This window comes from Odocoileus virginianus, chromosome 3 (assembly GCF_023699985.2).
Source record: "Odocoileus virginianus isolate 20LAN1187 ecotype Illinois chromosome 3, Ovbor_1.2, whole genome shotgun sequence".
Taxonomy (NCBI): Eukaryota; Metazoa; Chordata; class Mammalia; order Artiodactyla; family Cervidae; genus Odocoileus; species Odocoileus virginianus.
The window spans coordinates 11,087,559-11,107,044 of record NC_069676.1 but is presented as its reverse complement, the minus strand read 5'-3'; the positions used below and the strand labels follow the sequence as shown (position 1 = coordinate 11,107,044).

Below are 19,486 nucleotides of genomic sequence, written 5' to 3'. Positions count from 1 at the left end.
CTCTTTCTGCAGGCTACACCCATCAGGCCCTGAACTCCACCCCCAGCAGTGAGTAGCAATCTGCGGGCCCTAATGCTCCATTGCTCGGGGCCCATCCTTCCTCCCTGTTATCCTCAGTCCATGCACCCAGAGGCGGGAGGAGCTGGGAAACCTCTGCACTTCGCTTTCCCTGCTTCCACTCTGGGCTGGGGAAAGACAAGCCTGGCATAGACCTTAGACTGAACAGGAGAAGGATCTCAGGGTTCCATGATGGTCCCTCCTTGATCAGAGAAGCCCTCTCTTCCACTATATTTGCCTCACTGTGTTCTCTTCCCAGTTGCCATGACCTCTACCATCTTCCCAGCGACTTCTATGGCCCCAGTCTCGGTCTCTACAGGTAGGAGCTCCCTCTTTGCACTTTTCTTCTGCAAAGGTCTTGTGCACTTGGTCATTGGAGATCATCATACTCATTCATTCATTCATTTGATACATATTTATTTAGCACTTACTATATAAAAGGCCCTGGTGATACAGCAGCAAAGAGAATAGAAAAGGCTAGTCTTAGATGGACTTCCAACATGAAAGACAGAAACTAAAGATGTGAATGTACAAGTAAATATGGAATTAGCCTTATCATGGGTGAGATTTGGTGGTGAGAAGGGCTGTTTCTTTCAGGGAATTTAGTTTTTATTTCCAGAAAAGAAAGGAATAGCATGAGCTGCAAGTATAGCTGTCTCACAGGTCCTGGTCAGGGACTTAGGCAGACTCTGGCTCAATCAGAGGCCAGCTTCCCATTCCTGGCCTCCAACTGGCCCAGAGTAGATTTCAATACCACCCATTGACCCGACTGAGGGTCTGAGATATCATTATTGCTAGCTTGCTTGGATCTCTAGGTACTCATCAGTTAGAGCCTCCAAAGGAGTTCTCACCACTGACCACTCAGGCCAGAGTGAGTGGTCACTACAGGTGGGACTTGCCAGTGGTCCTAAGTGGATGGGTTAGGAGCACAGACTCCTGGACCACACACCTGGATTCATTCTATGCTCTGCCACTTAGAGATTAAATGGCTTGGGGCAAATTACTTAGCCTCCCTTGAGTTTTTACATCTGTAGAATGGAGATAAGAATACTATCACCCTCCAAAGCTTTTGCCTCAAGAAGTAAATGAGTTAAAATGTAAGGAAGGTACTTAAAACAGAGCCTTACCCATAAAAATGCAATGCAAGCATTTCTTCAAACAAAATTTTAAAAACAATAAGTAGGTGAATCTCAGAAAAATAATTTTTTTTAAAAAAGCTCAAAAAAAAAAAAAAAAAGAAAACAGGATATCTGTCTAGAATTTTAGCTAACTGAAGGGTCATATATGCTTGCTTCCTGCCTGTGAATTTATTGGGTTGGTCCAAAAATTGTTTGGGTTCTTCTGTTATAGCCCATGGACAGACCCAAAGGAGCTTTCGGGCCAACCCAATATTTACTCTTTAGTGCACTTTTTCATAACTATCCCCAGTGCTTCCAGCGAGGGTGATGTCTGGGGTCTCCTCCCTTCGGAAACTACCCATGCTGGAGGAAGACCCTCCCCAATCTTGAAGATATTCAGGGGGGATAACCCATGCCCCAGATCATTGAGCACACGGTAAGCTCAGTGGATGTCTCTCGCAAATTCCTACTCCAGTAGCCAGCCCTGCCCTGGTGCCATTCACCCTCAACTTCACCATCAATAACTTGCCCTATGTGGAGGACATGCATCGCCCTGGTTCCTGGAAGTTCAACCACACAGAGAGAGTCCTGCAGGATCTGGTGAGAGCCCCGCCCACGTCACTCCTGCCCCGCCCACCAAACACAAGCCCCACCTACCTCACCCTTGCTCCCACGGATGCCAGCCACACCCATGTCACATCTGCCCTTCTCCCAACCCTCACATTTCCTATTCTCCCTCTCCCCCCTCTATAGCTCAGACTCTTGTTCAATAACACCCGGTTGGGCCACATATACTCAGGCTGCAGACTGACATCGCTCAGGTAAGACCTTGGCATAGGCTGCCAGAGCTGCCTCAAGTGTTCCCAGACCCAGGGAGTTTGACTTTCCTCCTTCCTGTCTTCCCTGTATCCTCAAATGAGGTGGCATTCAGGAGTCACCAACTTAAGGACCAATGACTTCCCCCAACAGTCCCCAGATTCTGCAGACTATCAGCAGGATTGAGCCCCTAGCCTGGTCATCCTTCTGAATTCCCCCCTTCCCTTCCCTTGACCAATGAGGGCATTTCATTTAGGTTTTCAATTCTATCCTGATGATTTCTCTCAAGCGAAGCATGCCTTCTTCACCTCCTTTAATCCCAAATTCCAGCTGTTCACCTTAATCGAGGTTTTCAATTCTATCCTGATGATTTCTCCCAAGCAAAGCATGCCTTCTTCACCTCCTTTAATCCCAAATTCCAGCTGTTCACCTATCCAGCTCTTCATCTGTCTCAAGTGTGAGCTCTCTTGTCCCCGGCCCAGAAAGAAGCAGGCTTCAGATTTGCAACTTAATTGAAATACTTCCCCCACCACCACCACCAACTCTTCTCACAGTCCCAGGTTGGCTGGAAGTCTGTGCCCTCAGAAAATCTAAGTCTGACTTCTCACCTCTTTACCAGCCTTCCCATTTCCCCTGGCCCCTTCCTGTCCTGTCCCCAGAGATGTTGATACCCTCCCTTACTCCTAGAGTTTCCATTTATTGTCATCCTCCTCTCCTGCTGCTCTTCCCAGGCCTGAAAAGAATGGAGCGGCCACTGGAGTGGATGCTGTCTGCACGCACCGCCCTGATCCAGTGGGCCCTGGGCTGGACAGAGAGCAGCTGTATTGGGAGCTGAGTCAGCTGACACATGGTGTCACCCGGCTGGGCCCCTACACCCTGGACCAGGACAGTCTCTACGTCAATGGTGAGGGTCTGCCATCCTTTTTGTTTATTTTGTTTCTGCTGGGTTTTGTTGCCGTGCAATCTCTAGTTGCAGTGAGGGGGGCTACTCTCTATTTGTGATGTGTAGGCGTCTCATTGTGGTGGCTTCTCTTGTTGCAGAGCATGGGTTCTAGAGCATGTGGATTTCAGTAGTTTTGGTGCATGCACTTAGTTGCTCCTCAGCATGTGGAATTTTCCCAGACCAGAGACTGAACCCATGTCCCCTGCATTGCAGGCAAATTCTTAACCACTGGACCACCAGGGAAGACCACCATCATTTTTTTTAACGTTTGCATTTCAAGAGGCCCCACATTCTCCCTATCCTTTCTTCACTTTGACCCATCTTTCCCCCTCTTCTCCCTTCCTCCCCCTACGTGTGTAGGATACAACCACCAAACTCAGACCACCACCCCTAGCAGTGAGTATTAAGAGGCCTCAGAAGTCTCTATAACCCTCTGTCTGAATCCCACCCCTCAGGAACAGAAGAGTCCAGGAGCCCACTGCCTCCCCTCCCTACCCCCATCTCCCTCCAACCTTGGGAAAACAGAGACCAATACCCACTAAAGTCCCAGGTGTAGCCCCTTCCTTCCTGGATTCCCCAAGATGATGAGGTCCCCAACCCAAGCACTTGGGATGTTTTCTCCCAGCTTCTGTGATGACAGTGCCTCCATCAGTGGTGAGGGACTATGTTGGGGGTGGGTCTCTTCATCCCCAGTGGGTGGGCTCTGCTGCAGAAGGGTTCTGCACTTCCACTGGGGACTCATATTTCAAGGTGCTTAGGGTGGCTCAGCGGTAAGGAATCCATCTGCAATTCAGGAGACTCGGTTTCAATCGCTGGCTCAGGAAGACCTCCTGGAGGAGGAAATGGCAACCCTCTCCAGTATCCTTGACTGGGAAATCCCACAGACAGAGAAGCCTGGCGGGCTACAGTCTGTGGGATCACAAAGAGTCCAACATGCCTTACCGACTAAACAACAGAGCGCATCTTTGTCTCTCCGGAGATGGAGGGCAGTAGCAGACTTTGATCCTTTCCCGGTGAGCACTCGGTCTGCTTTGTAATGACTCAGAGCCATATTGGTCCAGCTGCCATCTCTCCAGTGGCCAAGCTGTCTCTTCGTTAAACATCTCTCCCTTCCCTTCCTCACCGTCTCACCCCCTCTTCACAGGTTACTCCCATTGGACCTCAGCCACCTCTGCCACCAGTGAGTATTTCTATGTACCTGTGACTACCTCCCTTCCCCTGAAACATAAGAGTTGTTTAACCAGCCAATCCGTCCCTCCTGTTATACCCCTCTGGATGGTAGCGGTCCAGAGGACATGCATAGGAAATGTGGACTGAATTGCAGGTGGCAGGAGTCACCTCTCCTCCCCTCCCCGATACACACAACCGAGGATAGTGCCCTGACTGCAGGCTAAATGGGGCAGAGAAAGACACATTTTTTGTTTCTTTGTTTTTATTTTTTAAAACTTTTTATTTTATATTGGAGTATAGCCGATTAACAATGTTGTGATAGTTTCAGGTGGGCAGCAAAGGGACTCAGCCATACATATATACATTCTCCCCCAAACTCCCCTCCCATCCAGGCTGCCACATAACATTGAGCAGAGTTCCCTGTGCTATACAGTAGGTCGATGTTGGTTATCCATTTTAAATATAGCAGTGTGTATGTGTCTATCCCAAACTCCCTAACTATCCCTTCCCCCATCCTTCCCCCCCGACCCCTGCAACCATTAGGTTTGTCCTCTAAGTCTGTGAGTCTCTTTCTGTTTTGTAAGTTAGTTCATTTATATCATGTCTTTTTAGATCCCACATGTAATGAATGTCATATTTCTCCTCTGTCTGACTTACTTCATTCTGTATGACAATCTCTAGGTCCATTCATGTTACTGCAAATGGCATTGTTTCATTCTTTTTCATGGATGAGTAATATTCCTGTGTGTGTGTGTGTGTATGTGTGTGTATACACAAATCTTCTTTATCCACTGCTAAAAGAGGCAGGAAAGTTATGATCAACCTAGACAGTGTGTTAAAAAGCAGACACATTACTTTGTCAACAAAGGTCCATCTGGTCAAGGCTATGGTTTTTCCAGTAGTCATGTATGGATGTGAGAGTTGGACTATAAAGAAAGCTGAATGCCAAAGAATTGATGCTTTTGAACTGGTGTTGGAGAAGACTCTTGAGAGTCTCTTGGACTGCCAGGAGATCCAACCAGTCCATCCTAAAGGAGATTAGTCCTGAATATTCATTGGAAGGACTGATGTTGAAGCTGAAACTCCAATACTTTGGCTACCTGATGCAAAGAGCTGACTCATTGGAAAAGACCCTGATGCTGGGAAAGATTGAGGGCAGGAGGAGAAGGGGACAACAGAGGATGAGATGGTTGGATGGCATCACCTAGACAATGGACATGGGTTTGGGTAGACTCTGGGAGTTGGTGATGGACAGGGAGTCCTGGCATGCTGCAGTCCATGGGGTCGCAAAGAGTCGGACACGACTGAGCGAATGAACTGAACTGAAAAGAGGCACATTTTTATAACTAGAACCACCACCACTGCCACTGTTTCTTTACAGATGTACCACTCTCAATTTCATTTCTGATGTCTTTTTCCTCAGCTGCTGGGACCTCCACATTCTTCCCAGTGTCTTCTCTGGCTCCATCCTCCAAGCCCATAGGTAGGAAGGCTCTTACTGGTACCCAAGCCATTTTTACAAAATCATTCCCACAAGATCACATCTTCCTTCATTGCTTACTCACCTTCCCTGAGTGAACACATCCATTTCCATGGATCTTAAGGGCCGTCTGGCTGCTTAGGGTCCAGTTGTTCAGAATCTAAACCCTGAGTCCAGCCCCCACCACACAGCAGCTCCCGACCCTGAGTCCACCCAGCTGCCAGACATGACACAACCTCTTGGTCTGTGACCCTTAACATCATCATCCTCTCCCAAACTTGTTCCTTCTCCTCATCACCAAAGGCAGAGACATGAGTGCCAGCTTAAGCCCTCCCTCTTGCTCACCACCCACATCTGTCCATCACAAAACCATCTCCTTTTTAAATGTCTTGAGAGTCTTTCCTTTCCCTGCATCTGCATTGCTTAATCTTTATTTGGGCCACCAGCATTTGGACTACTGCAGTAATTTCCACACTGGCTTCCTACAGTTTTCCCCACGGCACCTGTCGTGTCCCTCCTAATGTGCCTCTGTCCATATAATTCCTCTCTCTTATTTATTTTTGGCTGTGCTGGGTCTTCCTTGCCACTTGCAGGCTTTATCTAGTTGCAGCGAGCAGGGGCTCCTCTCTAGTTGCGGTGCACAGGCCTCTCACTGTAGTGACTTCTTTTGTGGGACACGGACTTTAGGTGCTCGGGCTTCAGTAGTTGCAGCACACAGGCTCAGTAGTTGAGGTGTCTGGGCTTATTTGCTCTGTGGCATGCGGAATCTTCCTGGGCAAGGGATCAAACCCCTGTCCCCTGCATTGGCAGGCAGACTTTTAACCACTGGACCACCAGGGGAGCCCTAATTCCTCTCTTGTGGACAATCTTTGGATGACCCCATCTGGTCTACAAATCAAGTCCAGACCCTTGTCCTGCAGAGTCGCTGCCTCAGTTTTCTGGGCTCAGAGGATCCCCCCAGTTTCACACCTACCCTCCCCCATGGCCAATGCACTTCATTCTGAGGGTAACTGTTCTGCCCTCCTGCCAGGACTATAGCCACGCTGTTCCCTCTCTTAACACTTGCTCTGTTCCTATTCACCTAACTCTTACTCATAGGTTTGGTTACACTTAAAATGATGTTTCCTCTAAGAATCTTTCCTCAGTCACTGACTGGGTGACCATCCTGGAATTGCACACCATCCCCCACCAGCTTCCCCTGCAGCATAATGACCTGATCACTCCACTGGCCACATTGAGAGACTATGCCCTATTCATCTTTTTTTTTTAATATTTTCTTTATTTGGCTGCATCAAGTCTTAGTTGTAGCATGTGAACTCTCAGTTGTGGCACACCAGATCTAGTTTCCTGACCAGGGATTGAACCCCATCCCCCTGCATCGGTAGTGTGGAATCTTAATGACTAGACCACCAGGGAAGTCCCATGCCCTTTTCATCTTTGGGCTCGCAGAGTCCAACACAGAACCTCACACATTCTAGGTATTCAATAAGTGCTCACGGAATGAATGAACAAAGGTTCCTGATATCTTGGCAATTCCAGAATGTTTTCTCTTTCAGCTTGAGAAGCCTACAGCTTTCCTTAATCTGCTTCTGGTGCCTTGAGTAGAGTTTCCTCTGCTGTACAGTTGGTTCTCATTAATTATCTATTTTATACGCAGTAGTGTATATATGGGCTTCCCAGGTAGCACTAGTGGTAAAGAACCCGCCTGCCAATGAGGGAGATGTAAGAGATGTGGGTTTGATCCCTGGGTCAGGAAGATCTCCTGGAGGAGGGCATGGCAACCCACTCCAATATTCTTACATGGAGAATCCCATGGACAGAGGATTCTGGTGGGCTACGGGCCCATAGGGTCTCAAAGAATTAGACTCGACTGAAGCAATTAGCACACACACGTGTATTTGTCAGTCCCAGTCTCCCAGGAAACTTTGGCCATGACTGTGGCCCAAACTGGACATCCTTCTCTTCCTCCCCCACTGCAGCCACTGACCTTCACCTGGTGTCCTTCACCTTGAACTTCACCATCACCAACATGCAGTACACGGAGGACATGGGTCGCCCATCTTCTCTGAAGTTCAGCGCCACCAAAAGCATCTTACAGCATCAAGTGAGAGCCCTTGATCGGCCTCTGTTAGGTCCACCTTGTCCCTATGTATCCTCTCATCCCTTCTGCTCACCTCCCTCTCTTTCCCCACCAGCTCAGGGTCTTGTTCAGTAAGACCAGTGTCGGCCCCCTCTATGCTGGCTGCAGCCTGGAGTTGCTCAGGTGAGACTCCCCCAGATGAAATGATTCATCCGGTCACTGGATTCTCTTGCACCGGGTGCTGGATTCAGTGGCTAGGCATGTCCCTGGAAGTACTGAGCTCCAGGGCCCACCATGACCCCTCATGCTTTCTTAATGCCCAGATGGTGCTATGCTCAATGCTTGGAAACAAGGCATCACGTTGTTATTTACAGAATCTGTAAGTTTTGTCTCAAATGAAAGCTCTCCCCTGCGAAGAAGTGGGATAATCAGTGCAAATTCCTACCTGCAAATTCCTTTTTTTAAAGAAATCAATTTATTTATTTGTGCTTTCATTTCTTTTTGGTTGTGCTGGGTCTTTGTTGCCGTGCGGGCTTTCTCGAGTTGTGGCTAGCTACCTTCTAGTTGTGGTGCACAGGCTTCTCTTTGTGCTTGCTTCTCTGGCTGTGGAGCTCGGGCTCTAGGGTGCGCTGGCTTCAGTAGTTGCACACAGGCTTTGTTGCTTTGCAGCATGTGAGATCTTCTGAGACCAGGGATCAAACCCATGTCCCCTGCATTGGCAGGCAGATTCTTAACCACTGGAACACCAGAGAAGTCCCTCTTTTTTTTTCTTTTGGTCACATCGCATGCATGATTTTAGGTCCTCCACCAGGGATTGAACCCAAGCAGGGCAGTGAAAGCACCTAGTCCTAACCCCTGGACCACCAGGGAACGCCCTTGCAAATTTCTAATTAAAATATTTTCTGTTCTGAGTTTCTAGGGGCTGGTCTCAGATGAAAGACACCTAGGAGAACTGCTGAAGGCTTCCAAGCTAATGCCTTCAGCATCTCCCTTAGCTGCCTCCCTTTCACACCTAGACGGACTCCTCCTTAGTACTCCACGTTCCTGCATCTTTTCTTCTCTAGGCCTGAAAAGAGGGGAGCAGCCACTGGAGTAAATATAGTCTGCAGACTCCACTCTGACCCCACAAGACCCGCACTGAACACACAGCAGCTGTACTGGGAGCTGAGCCGTGCGACAGACGGCATCACCCAGCTGGGCTCCTTCAGTTTGGACAGAAATAGCCTCTACGTGAATGGTGAGGGACTACGTCATAACCATGGTCTCTCAAGAGGAGGGGGAGTTGAGTTGCCATTGTTTTCATTCTTCTGAAAGGAGCTCTGATCCATCTTCTTCTCCTTCTGGTCTGGGTTGTCTTCATTATGATGAAGTAATAACTTGGTTCCGCCCAGTCTTGTTGCCTGCTTGCTTCTTCTTGAACATCCCTCCACCACCTCTTCTTCTCTGCTTTCCCCACATAGGTCCTTAGATCCTCCCTCTTCTTTAAACTTTTTTTTTATGTATAATATTTTTTATTTTATTTTTTGTATGAAAGTGAAAGTGTCAGTTGTTCAGTCATGTCCTGCTCTTTGCAACCCCATAGACTGTAGCCTGCCAGGCTCCTCTGTCCATGGAATTCTCCAGGCAAGAATACTGGAGTGGGTTGCCATTCTCTTCTTCAGGACCCCCTGAAGAACCTAGGGATTGAACCCAAGTCTCCTGCATTGAAGGCAGATTCTTTACCATCTGGGCCACTACTTTTGCTTAATTTTATTGTTCTAATAGCAATAATGACATTAACCCATTAAAATGCTTCAAATTCTCGATAACACATTTTCAATTTTTCCTTGAAATAACTTCCTTCTTTTTTTTTTTTTTTTAAATCGGGGTTTCCCTGGTGGTTCAGTGATAAAGAACCTGCCTGTCAATGCAGGAGATACAGGAGAGAGGGTTCGATCCCTGGGTCAGGAAGATTTCCTGGAGAAGGGAATGGCAACCAGCTCCAGTATTCTCACCTATAAAACCCCGTAGAGGCCTGGCAAATCCCAGAGGGGTCTGGCAGGCTGTAAAATCCTGGAGGGGCCTAGCAGGCTACAGTCCATGGGGTCACAGAGAGTCAGACATAACTGAGCATGCCTGCACATAATTGCTTTACGATGTTGCGTTAGTTTCTGCTCTCCAACAGTGTGAGTCAGCTGTAAGTATACTCACCCCTCCTCCTTCCTGAGCCCCCCACCCCGCCCCCATCCCACCCATCCAGGTCATCACAGAGCACTGAGTTGAGCTCCCTGTGCTACACAGTAGCTTCCCAGTTCTGTTCACTCAGTCGTGTCTGACTCTTTGCAACCCCGTGGAGTGCAGCATGCCAGACTTCCCTGTCCATCACCAACTCTCGGAGCTTGCTAGCTAGCTATTTTACACATAGCAGAGTATGTAAGGGCTTCCCAGGTGGTGCTAGTGGTAAAGAACCTACCTGCCAGAAGACATGAGATGTGGGTTCGATCCCTGAGTCACAAAGATCTCCTGGAGGAGAGCATGGCAAACCACTCCAGTATTCTTGCCTGGAGAACCCCATGGGCAGAGGAACCTGGTGGGCTACAGTCCACAGGGTCGCACAGAGTCAGATGCGACTGAAGCAACTCAGCACACACACACAGTGTATAGACGTCGACGCTAATCTCTCAATTCATCCCACCCTGTCCTTCCCCGCTGTGTCCACATGTCCTTCCTCTATGTCTGTGCCTCTATTCCTGCCCTAGAAATAGGTTTATCAGGAGCATTTGCTACACTCCCCATATATGCGTTTATGTACAATATTTGTTTTTCTCTTTTTGACTTACTTAATTCTATATGACAGTCTGAAAGAGAAGAACAAATACCGTATATCCCTTAATCTATTATGTTCACCCCAGTGCTGATTCAGCTTCTCTCATCTTCTCTCGGCAGGTTACACCTATGCAGCGCTGGCCCCGCCTACCACCAGTGAGTATGCCCGGCCTGGATTTCCTGGCCCACCTCCACTTTGGGGTTGGAAAGCAGTTTTTCTCCTTCACCCTCTGTCCTCCATGAGGGAAGCTTCTGGAAGATCCCTAACTCATCCCTTCTCTCTCTCCTGGATCCCGGTGGGACGTTCCCGCCCAGGAGGTTTTAGACACATTTATGCTCTCCCACCCGGCTTCCCTGGTGGCTCAGCAGCAAAGAATCTGCCCACAATGCAGGACTCGTGAATCCAATCCCTGGGTCAGAAATATCCCCTGGAGAAGGAAATGGCAACCCACTCCAGTGTTCTTTGCTGGAGAATTCCATGGACAGAGGAGCCCGGTGGGTTACAGTCCATGGGGTGACAGAGTCGGACATGACTGAGTGACTGAAAAACAACAACGTTATCCCACTATATTCTGACCTTCATATGGCTTACATTTTAATTCTCCTGAAACCATGTCCTTAGTACTCTTTTTTTAATATTTTATTTATTTATTTATTTGGCTGCTTTGGGTGCTGGTTATGGCATGCAAGATCTTTAGTTGTGGCATTCAGGACCTTTTTTTAAGTTGCATATGCAGGATCTTTTTTTTCAGTTGCGGCATGCAGACTCCTAGTTTCGGGGTGTGAGATCTTAGTTCCCTGACAAAGGCTCGAACCCAAGTCCCATGCATTAGGAATCTTAGCCACGGGACCAACAGGGAGGTCTCCAGTCACATTCTGAGGAACGGAGACTGGGGCTTCAAAATATGAATGGGGGGACAATTCATTAAAGTATATACACTCTATACCTTAATTCTCCATACAGTCATGTGATTTTCCTCCATTTTACAGTTGAGGAAACTCAGACTCAGAATACCAAGCTACACAGCAGATAAATAAGGAAACCAAGAGTTCATGCAATTCCAAAACTCATGTTGTCACTTCTTGTTATTTATAGTGAGTTTGTCTCAAAAGACATGCTGATTTTTGGTGCACACCTATTATGTTTTAGTTCATGGACCAAACATAATAGGTATTCACCAAAATGCATTCCCAGCAAATCCTGTAATGAGAACCTTGTAGGTTTTCAAGAATCTACCACCCTTGTCTTTCTCAGTCACTAAGTCACATCCAAATTTTTGTGCCCCGTGGGTGGTAGCCTGCCAGCCTCCTCTGTCCATGAGATTTTCCAGGCAAGAATACCAGAGTGGATTGCCATTTTCTCCTCCAGGGGATTTTCCCAACCCAGGAATCAAACCCGTGTATCCTGCATCTCCTGCATGGCAGGCAGATTCTTTACCATTAATGCATCAGGGAAACTCACCCTTGCCTTAGGAGTGTGTTACTTCAACACCCTCAAACTGTCCTTGGGTCTGTCACTGATCAAAGAAATGATGAGTGGAAGGAGAGAGAGAGAGAAGATGGATGAGCTAGTGAAAGGCAGAAAGATGAATGGAAGAAGGGAAAGTGAAGGGAAGGAGGGAGGATGTATAAACAGATGCGAGGAGGGAAATAGGAATGAATGGAGTGAAAGGAGTATGGATGGATGGAAGAAAGGAAATGATGGAGGGAGGGAGCAAGGAAAGATGGATGAAAGAAAGCAGGGAATGAAGGAAAGAGGGACAGAAGGATCATAGAAGGAAAGAAGAATGGGAAGAAGGGAAAAAGTGAGGTAGGAAAGAAGGATGGATGAGTGGATGGATGGATAAGTGGGTGGATAGAAGAAAGGAAGGATAAATGGATAGATGTACAGATAGGTGGGTGAAAAAAAGGAAGAAAGGATAGAAGGAAGAAGAAAGGACAAATTTTTGGGAAGAAATATGGAAGGATGGAAGCAAAGGTGAACAGAAAGGAACCTGGAAGTAGTGAAAGACAGAAAGGAGTGATGGGAAAGGAGGAAAGAGAGGAGGTAAACTTTTATCCCAGAGAAAAGCTTTTGCTTAATCACTTAGCTCCTGCTGTGCTTATCTAGCCTAGAGTCAAGTCAAGGGGTCTCTGGTCTCACTTGCATCGTACATTCATTTGTTCTACTTCTCTTGGGGTCTGTAAAAGTCACCGCTATTGATCCGTTTCCAGCACTGTGCTTAAATGTCTTAAAAAATTAACTTGTTGAAACTTCATAACAACCTTTGAAGCAGGAGTCATTATTATATTATCTTACACATCAGTTCACCGAGATGCTGAAAGGTTGGTTATAGCTGCTAGATTGTTGGGTTTTTTTAACCAATGCATAAAAGATTGGCACATGTGACTGTAAGGGGAGGAGAAAGAGAAAGAAATATACACACACACTCACACACATATATTTATATCTATATTTATTTATACATTACATAATATATAATATATAAATTACATGTTTATATAGTATACATTCACTTATAAATTTATATTTAAATATAAATATATGTGCATAGAGAGAGACAGAGACAGAGAGATGGAGAGCAGAGAGACTATGACAGATGTCTGGGGTCATCAGTGCCCTCTTCTCCTGGGAAAGGACAGAGCCACCAGTGTTTTCACAGAGCCCTCCACACCTACATCAGAGTGTGAAAAATGAGTCCCCAAATCATTAAGTCAACCCTCACTGGTTGCTGGAGCCGTCACATCAGCAAGTGACCTTCAGGTTGATCGGAAAGAAGACACAGCACCCTTGGAAGCCCCACCCGGGTGGGCACTGGGACCCCCAGTGAACCTGGGCTCTCTCTCTACCTACTGCAGCCGGGGAGGTCAGTGAGGAGCCCTTCACGCTGAACTTCACCATCGACAACCTGCGCTACTCGGCAGACATGGGTCGCCCAGGATCCCACAAGTTCAACATCACAGACACCCTCATGCAGCACCTGGTGAGATGCCTGCTTCCCCCGCTCACCCCGCCATGTCCCTCCTGTGGACCGACGCCCACACGTGACCACCAGTGGCTCTCTCCTTCCTCTCCAGCTCAGCCCGTTGTTCCAGAGGAGCAGCCTGGGTGCCCGGTATGCCGGCTGCAGGGTCATCTCCCTAAGGTGAGAACACCTCCCCACCGGCACACCTAAGGACGTGGACTCCTGGCTGTGGGAGCTGCACCCAGAGGCAGCAGGCTCTCCTTGGAGGGTCCTATTCTACATCCATTTTTTTCACATTACATTATTAATTTTTTAAAATTGTGATAACATCATTTTATTTCTTGTTAATCTCATTGTTTTAGTCCCTAAGTCATGTCCAGCTCTTTTGTGACCTCATGGACCATAGCCCTCCAGGCTCCTCTGTCCATGGGATCCTCCAGGCAGGAATACTGGAGTGGGTTGCCATTTCCTTCTCCAGGGGATCCTCCCGACCCGGGGATGGTACCCGTGTCTCATGCATTGGCAGGCAGGTTCTTTACCACTGAGCCACCAGGGAAGCCCAATAACATAAATAATATAGATGTAAAATTAGCCTGTTTAGCCATCTTTAAGTGTACAATTCAGTGATATTGATTACATGCACAATGGTGTGCTAACATCATCACTGTCTACTCCCAAAACTTCTCATCACCCTGAGCAGAAACTCCGTGTCCACAGAGCAGTTAGTCTCACTTCTCCTGGTCAGTCTGTGAACTGTTGGTATGGGTGAAGCACTTTTCATTCATATTTTCATTCAACTGACACTGATGGTACAGCCTCTGAGGCAGGTGGTGCTCTGGGTGGCAGGCAGTAGACATGCCCACATCTAGTCAATAAAACTTATACCTAGTAGCAGAATAAATATCTAAGTAAAGTGATTTCAAAGGCAGTGAGAGCATAAAGAGATGGAAATGGGAGAGCAGTTTCCCAGGTGGTTCAGTGGTAAAGAGTCCTCCTGCCAATGCAGGAGACACAGGTTCAATCCCTGGATTGGGAAGGTCCCCTGGAGCAGGAAATGGCAACCCACTCCAGTATTCTTGCCTGGAAAATCCCATGGACAGAGGAGTCTGGCAGGCTGTGATCCATAGGGTCACAAGGAGTCTGACACGACTAAAGCGACTTAGGACACACGCACACACTTGAATTTATACTGTCCTTTTAAGGAAGATGAATTTTTCTTTCCTTTTTTACTTTTGCGTGTCATTTTATTTTCACCTTTTCTAGTTTTATTGAGTTGTAATTGACATATAGCATTGTATTATTAGTTTAAAGTGTACAACATAATGATTTGATATATTTGTATATGGTAAAATGATTATTACCACAATACATTTAGTTAACACCCATCAACACATAATTACATTTTTTTCTTGTAGTGGGAACATTTTTTTAGCATCTCTTTCTTTAGCACTAGACAGCTAGTTCTTCTCAGCAATTGTGGAGGTGTTAATGCCACTGCAGACTTGCATTTTTTTTAAAAAAAAGTTTTTTTTTAATTGAAGAATAATTGCTTTACGATATTGCATTGGTTTCTGCCATGCATCAACATGAATCATACAAAGGTATGCATATATATATGTATAGGTATACCTATGTATACATACATAGGTATAGGTATACATGTGTATATAGGCGTACATATGTCCCTTCTAGCAGAGCACTGGTTTGAGCTCCCTGAGTCCACAGTAAACTTCCACTGGCTATCTGTTTTGCATATGTATGTGTATGTTTCCACGCTACTCTTTCCAGTCATCCCACCCTCTCCTTCCCGCCCTATGTCCACAGGTCTGTTCTCTATGTCTGCATCTCCACTGCTGCCCTGCAAGTAGGTTCATGAGTACCACCTTTCTAGGTTCCATGTATACATGCACACATTTTCGAAGTGCTGGTTTTGCAAGAACCTTTTTTAGGGTCTATTGTATCACATTTTGTAGCATTGGTCTCCTCAAGGATCAAGGGATTCAGGGGCTAAACAACTCTAAACCCTTCTAATCTCTCCCTACCATAGAGTTCCTATTAAATGAATATCTACCATGTGTCAAATTGATTTTTTTTAATTGTAAAATACACATCACATGAAATTTACATCTGAACCATTTTTAAGTATATAGTTCAGTCGTTGTTGTTTAGTTGATAAGTCATGTCCAACTCTTCTGCGACCCCATGGACTGCAGCCCACAAGGCTCCTTTGCCCATGGGATTTCCCAGGCAAGAATACTGGAGTGGATTGCCATTTCCTTCTCCAGGGGATCTTCCCAAACCAGGGGTTGAACCTGCATCTCTTGCATTAGCAGGTGGATTCTTAACCGCTCAGCCACCAGGGAAGCCCATATAGCTCAGTGGTGTTACATGCATTCACATTGCTGTGCAGAGGCTCCAGAACTCACAAAACTGAAATTATGCCCATTAAACAACAGCGCCTCATTTCCATCTACCCCTAAATGTTGACAACCACCATTCTATTTTCTGTCTCTATGAACTTGACAACTCTGAGTACCTCATAGAAATGTACATTATACAGTATTTTTGTGCGTGTGACTGGCTTAATTCATTTAACATGATGCTCTCAAGGTCCATCTGTGCTGCAGCCTTTGCCATAATTTCCTTCTTTTTTAAGGCCAAAAAACATCCCACTGTATGGATGAACCACATTTTAAAATCCATTCAGCAGGACTTGGGTTTTCACACAGAGCAGGCAGTGTGCTAAGTATGGGGGGTTCCACATGACAACAGTGAACTAGACTGTCCTATTCCCTGACCTCCTGGAGGTCACCATCTGGAGGGAACAGGGACAAATAACATATGCTCACATAGAAGATAACCAGGCTTGTGATTCGACAAGCATGGGATATTGTGGGAACCTGAATGGAACCTACCCAGCCTGGGAGACTTCTTGGAGAAGGATGATGAAGTGTGTAAGTGGCGACCTGAAGGATAATCAGGAACTTACACAAGTAAAGAAAGAAGGGGAGAAACTTACAGGCAGAAGTGACTGCATGTGCAAAATCCTAGAGTGAGAGAGTATGACTAGGTGAAGAAACTAAGAATGGTTCAATAAGGCTGGAACAAGGAAGTGAGGTATATGTGGTAACCACAGGTAAAGAAGTGCCAAGTGGACTGCATCTCCCAAAGATCAACCTCTCCTTCCCCAGGTCTGTGAAGAATGGTGCCAAGACACGTGTGAATATCCTCTGCACCTACCGGCAGTCCCCCAGCGGCCCCAGCCTGCTGGCCAAGCAGGTGTTCCATGAGCTGAGCAGACAGACCCACGGCATCACCCGGCTGGGTCCCTATTCTCTGGACAAGGACAGTCTCTACCTCAATGGTGAGTGGTTCTCAGCCCACCTCACTGGGTCCACACCCTAACGCCAGAAGAGTCTCTATTAGTGAGTCAGTTCTCTCGGGGAAACCTTGAGACAGACTCAGGTGTGAGTCTCGACTCCACACTGAACTCACACAGCCACCCTGAAAAGCTGGTCCTTGATCAAACCCATTTTACAAACAAACAAACTGAGGTTCTGAAAGATTACGTAATTCGCCCAAGTGGGTGTGGCTTGAGAGTGGCAGAGTCAGGGTACAAGACTGTTTTCAGGATCCAACATTGTGCTCCATTCTATGCATTTAACTCATAGAAGAATCTTTCTAGGGACTTCCCTGGTGGTCCAGTGGTTAAGACTTCATGCTTCCAAAGCAGGAGGCATGGGTTCCATCCCTGGTCAGGGAACTAAGGTCCCACATGCTGAGGGGCATGGCCAAAAGAAAAAATCTTTCTAGGGGAGACTTAGGGAAAGAATAGCTCATATTTGTCTCCTTTCCCCACTTCTCACTTTCTTTTTTAATACACCATGCTTAAGTAAGGTCAATTCCAGGAATACAAAAATGGCCCAACATATACAAATCCATTAATATAATACAACATACCAAAAAAGGAGGTATAAAAATCACAGGGTCAATTCATGGTCATAGATGCAGAAAAGGCATTCAACAAAATTCAATGCCCATTCACAACTGAGGCCCCCATCAAAGGTGGTACAGAGGGAACACATCCTTACACAACAAACCCATCTGTGACTAACCCATAGCCAACATCACACTCAATGGTGAGGAGCTGAAAGCCCTTCCCCCAGTGCCAGAAACAACGCAAGGATGCCCACCCTCACCACCTATAGCCAACAGAGCATTGGAATTCCTGGCCACAGCAATCAGACAAGAAAAAGAAATAAAAGACACACAAACCAGCAAGGAAGAAGCAAAACCATCACTACTCACAAATGACATAGCATCTAATTCTAAATTCTACATCAGTTTGGGGTAATTTTTTTAAGTTGTTGACCTCCTTTATTTCTTCCTTTTATTTAGTGATTTAAAACGTCATCAATTGTTTCAAGAGAACAGCATCGAAACATGTATATTATCTAGGGTGAAACAAATCACCAGCCCAGGTTGGGTGCATGAGACAAGTGCTCGGGCCTGGTGCACTGGGAAGACCCAGAGGGATCGGGTGGAGAGGGAGGTGGGAGGGGGGACCAGGATGGGGAATACATGTAAATCCATGGCTAATTCATTTCAATGTATGACAAAAACCACTGCAATGATGTAAAGTAATTAGCCTCCAACTAATAAAAATAAATGGAAAAAAAAGAAATATAGGAAAAGACAATATTCAGAAAACAAATACAGTCAGATTGGAAAAATAAATAAATAAATAAAACATCATCATTTTATTTAAATGGGCAACTGGAATGATTAAAATTTTTGCTTATATTTTTTATATATACATATGTCCACTTTTTAAAAACTTCTTTTTCCATGTAGACCATTCCAGAGTATTGAGTAGAGTTTCCTGTGTCCCACTCCTCACTTTTGACCAGGATGGCCTCTCTCTTGGATGGGGCTGCTAGCCATGAAGGAAGGCCGGCACTCTGAACATCTAGGAGGTCCAAGCTTCAGATACACTGGGAATGAGCCTCAAATCCAGAAAGAAACAGCATTTGAAAGGGTGACCCTTAAAGGGGTCCCTGATGGTCACTGCACAGCTGTGATGAAGTTGACTGAAATTATACTCTGGTTCCCTTGTCTGTCCCCAGCCTGGGAATAGAGTGACAACTCACACTTTCTTATCACCACTGCCCCATCAGGTAGGCAGGGAGACAGCCTGGTCCTTTATGATATCCATTTTATTCTTTTCTTTTTGGCCATACTGCGCAGCATGTGGGATCTTGGTTCCCCCACCAGGAATCAAACCTGCACCCCCTGCATTGGAAGCATGGAGTCTTACCCATCGGACCACCAGGGAAGTCCCACAGTTAATCTCTAATCCAAAGGTCAGGAAAGCCTTAATCGTGGAGACGACATTTGAGTCTGATCCTAGAAGATGCATAGATACAGAGATAGATACATTCCCTGGTACAGAGGGAATGGCATCCAGAAAGGAACCTCACATGGACAAAGGCAGGGATATCTGGGCTTGTTCCTCCACCTCCCCTTAATGTGTGGCTTTTTTGCTTCCAGGTTATAATGAACGTGGTCCAGATGAGCCTCCTACAAGTAGGTATCTTTTCATCCACTGTCCATTTCGGCCTCCAGTGGTCTTGAGCCTAACTTTTCTTCTCACTGACAAAGGGAACTTGCCTCAGACTCAGGTTGCATCTCCTGAGTGCAGACAAGGTGTCAGTGGGAGAAAGGATGATGAGTCCTTGGTCTCTTTTTGGGACCCACAGCCATGGTATTGGCTTTCCAAATTTTCCACACCCTTCTGGGTTGAAGGAAGAAATTTGAACAATCATTCCCCACAGTAATAAGGGTTGAGGTCATATAATGACCTTGTAGTCTCTGCCTCCTGATAACAAAGTCTTTTATAGGCAAGGCAGAGGGGGTCATGGTGTCAAGTTGCAAGGTCTAGTGGCTACTCAGTGGTTTGGCCATATTTGTCTATTCACACTTGTAATGATCACTTTACCTATCTTTTCACCAATCCTTTCTTCCATCCTCCCAGTTACACCTGTTCTCAGA

At 46.4% G+C, this 19,486-nt stretch overlaps 1 protein-coding gene across 1 annotated transcript in view; it reads left to right on the top strand.

Moving 5' to 3' along the window:
* LOC110147425 (mucin-16-like) overlaps positions 1–19,486 on the top strand; it is a 47,473-nt gene that overhangs the window by 7,885 nt on the left and 20,102 nt on the right. The window contains exons 5-19 of the mRNA XM_070463757.1: positions 13–48; positions 317–376; positions 1,651–1,775; positions 1,929–1,996; positions 2,723–2,895; positions 4,079–4,114; positions 5,528–5,587; positions 7,564–7,688; positions 7,780–7,847; positions 8,729–8,901; positions 10,590–10,625; positions 13,329–13,453; positions 13,548–13,615; positions 16,627–16,799; positions 18,986–19,021. Of these exons, the coding sequence (XP_070319858.1) occupies positions 13–48; positions 317–376; positions 1,651–1,775; positions 1,929–1,996; positions 2,723–2,895; positions 4,079–4,114; positions 5,528–5,587; positions 7,564–7,688; positions 7,780–7,847; positions 8,729–8,901; positions 10,590–10,625; positions 13,329–13,453; positions 13,548–13,615; positions 16,627–16,799; positions 18,986–19,021 (1,362 nt within the window). The remainder of the gene's footprint in view (positions 1–12; positions 49–316; positions 377–1,650; positions 1,776–1,928; positions 1,997–2,722; positions 2,896–4,078; positions 4,115–5,527; positions 5,588–7,563; positions 7,689–7,779; positions 7,848–8,728; positions 8,902–10,589; positions 10,626–13,328; positions 13,454–13,547; positions 13,616–16,626; positions 16,800–18,985; positions 19,022–19,486) is intronic.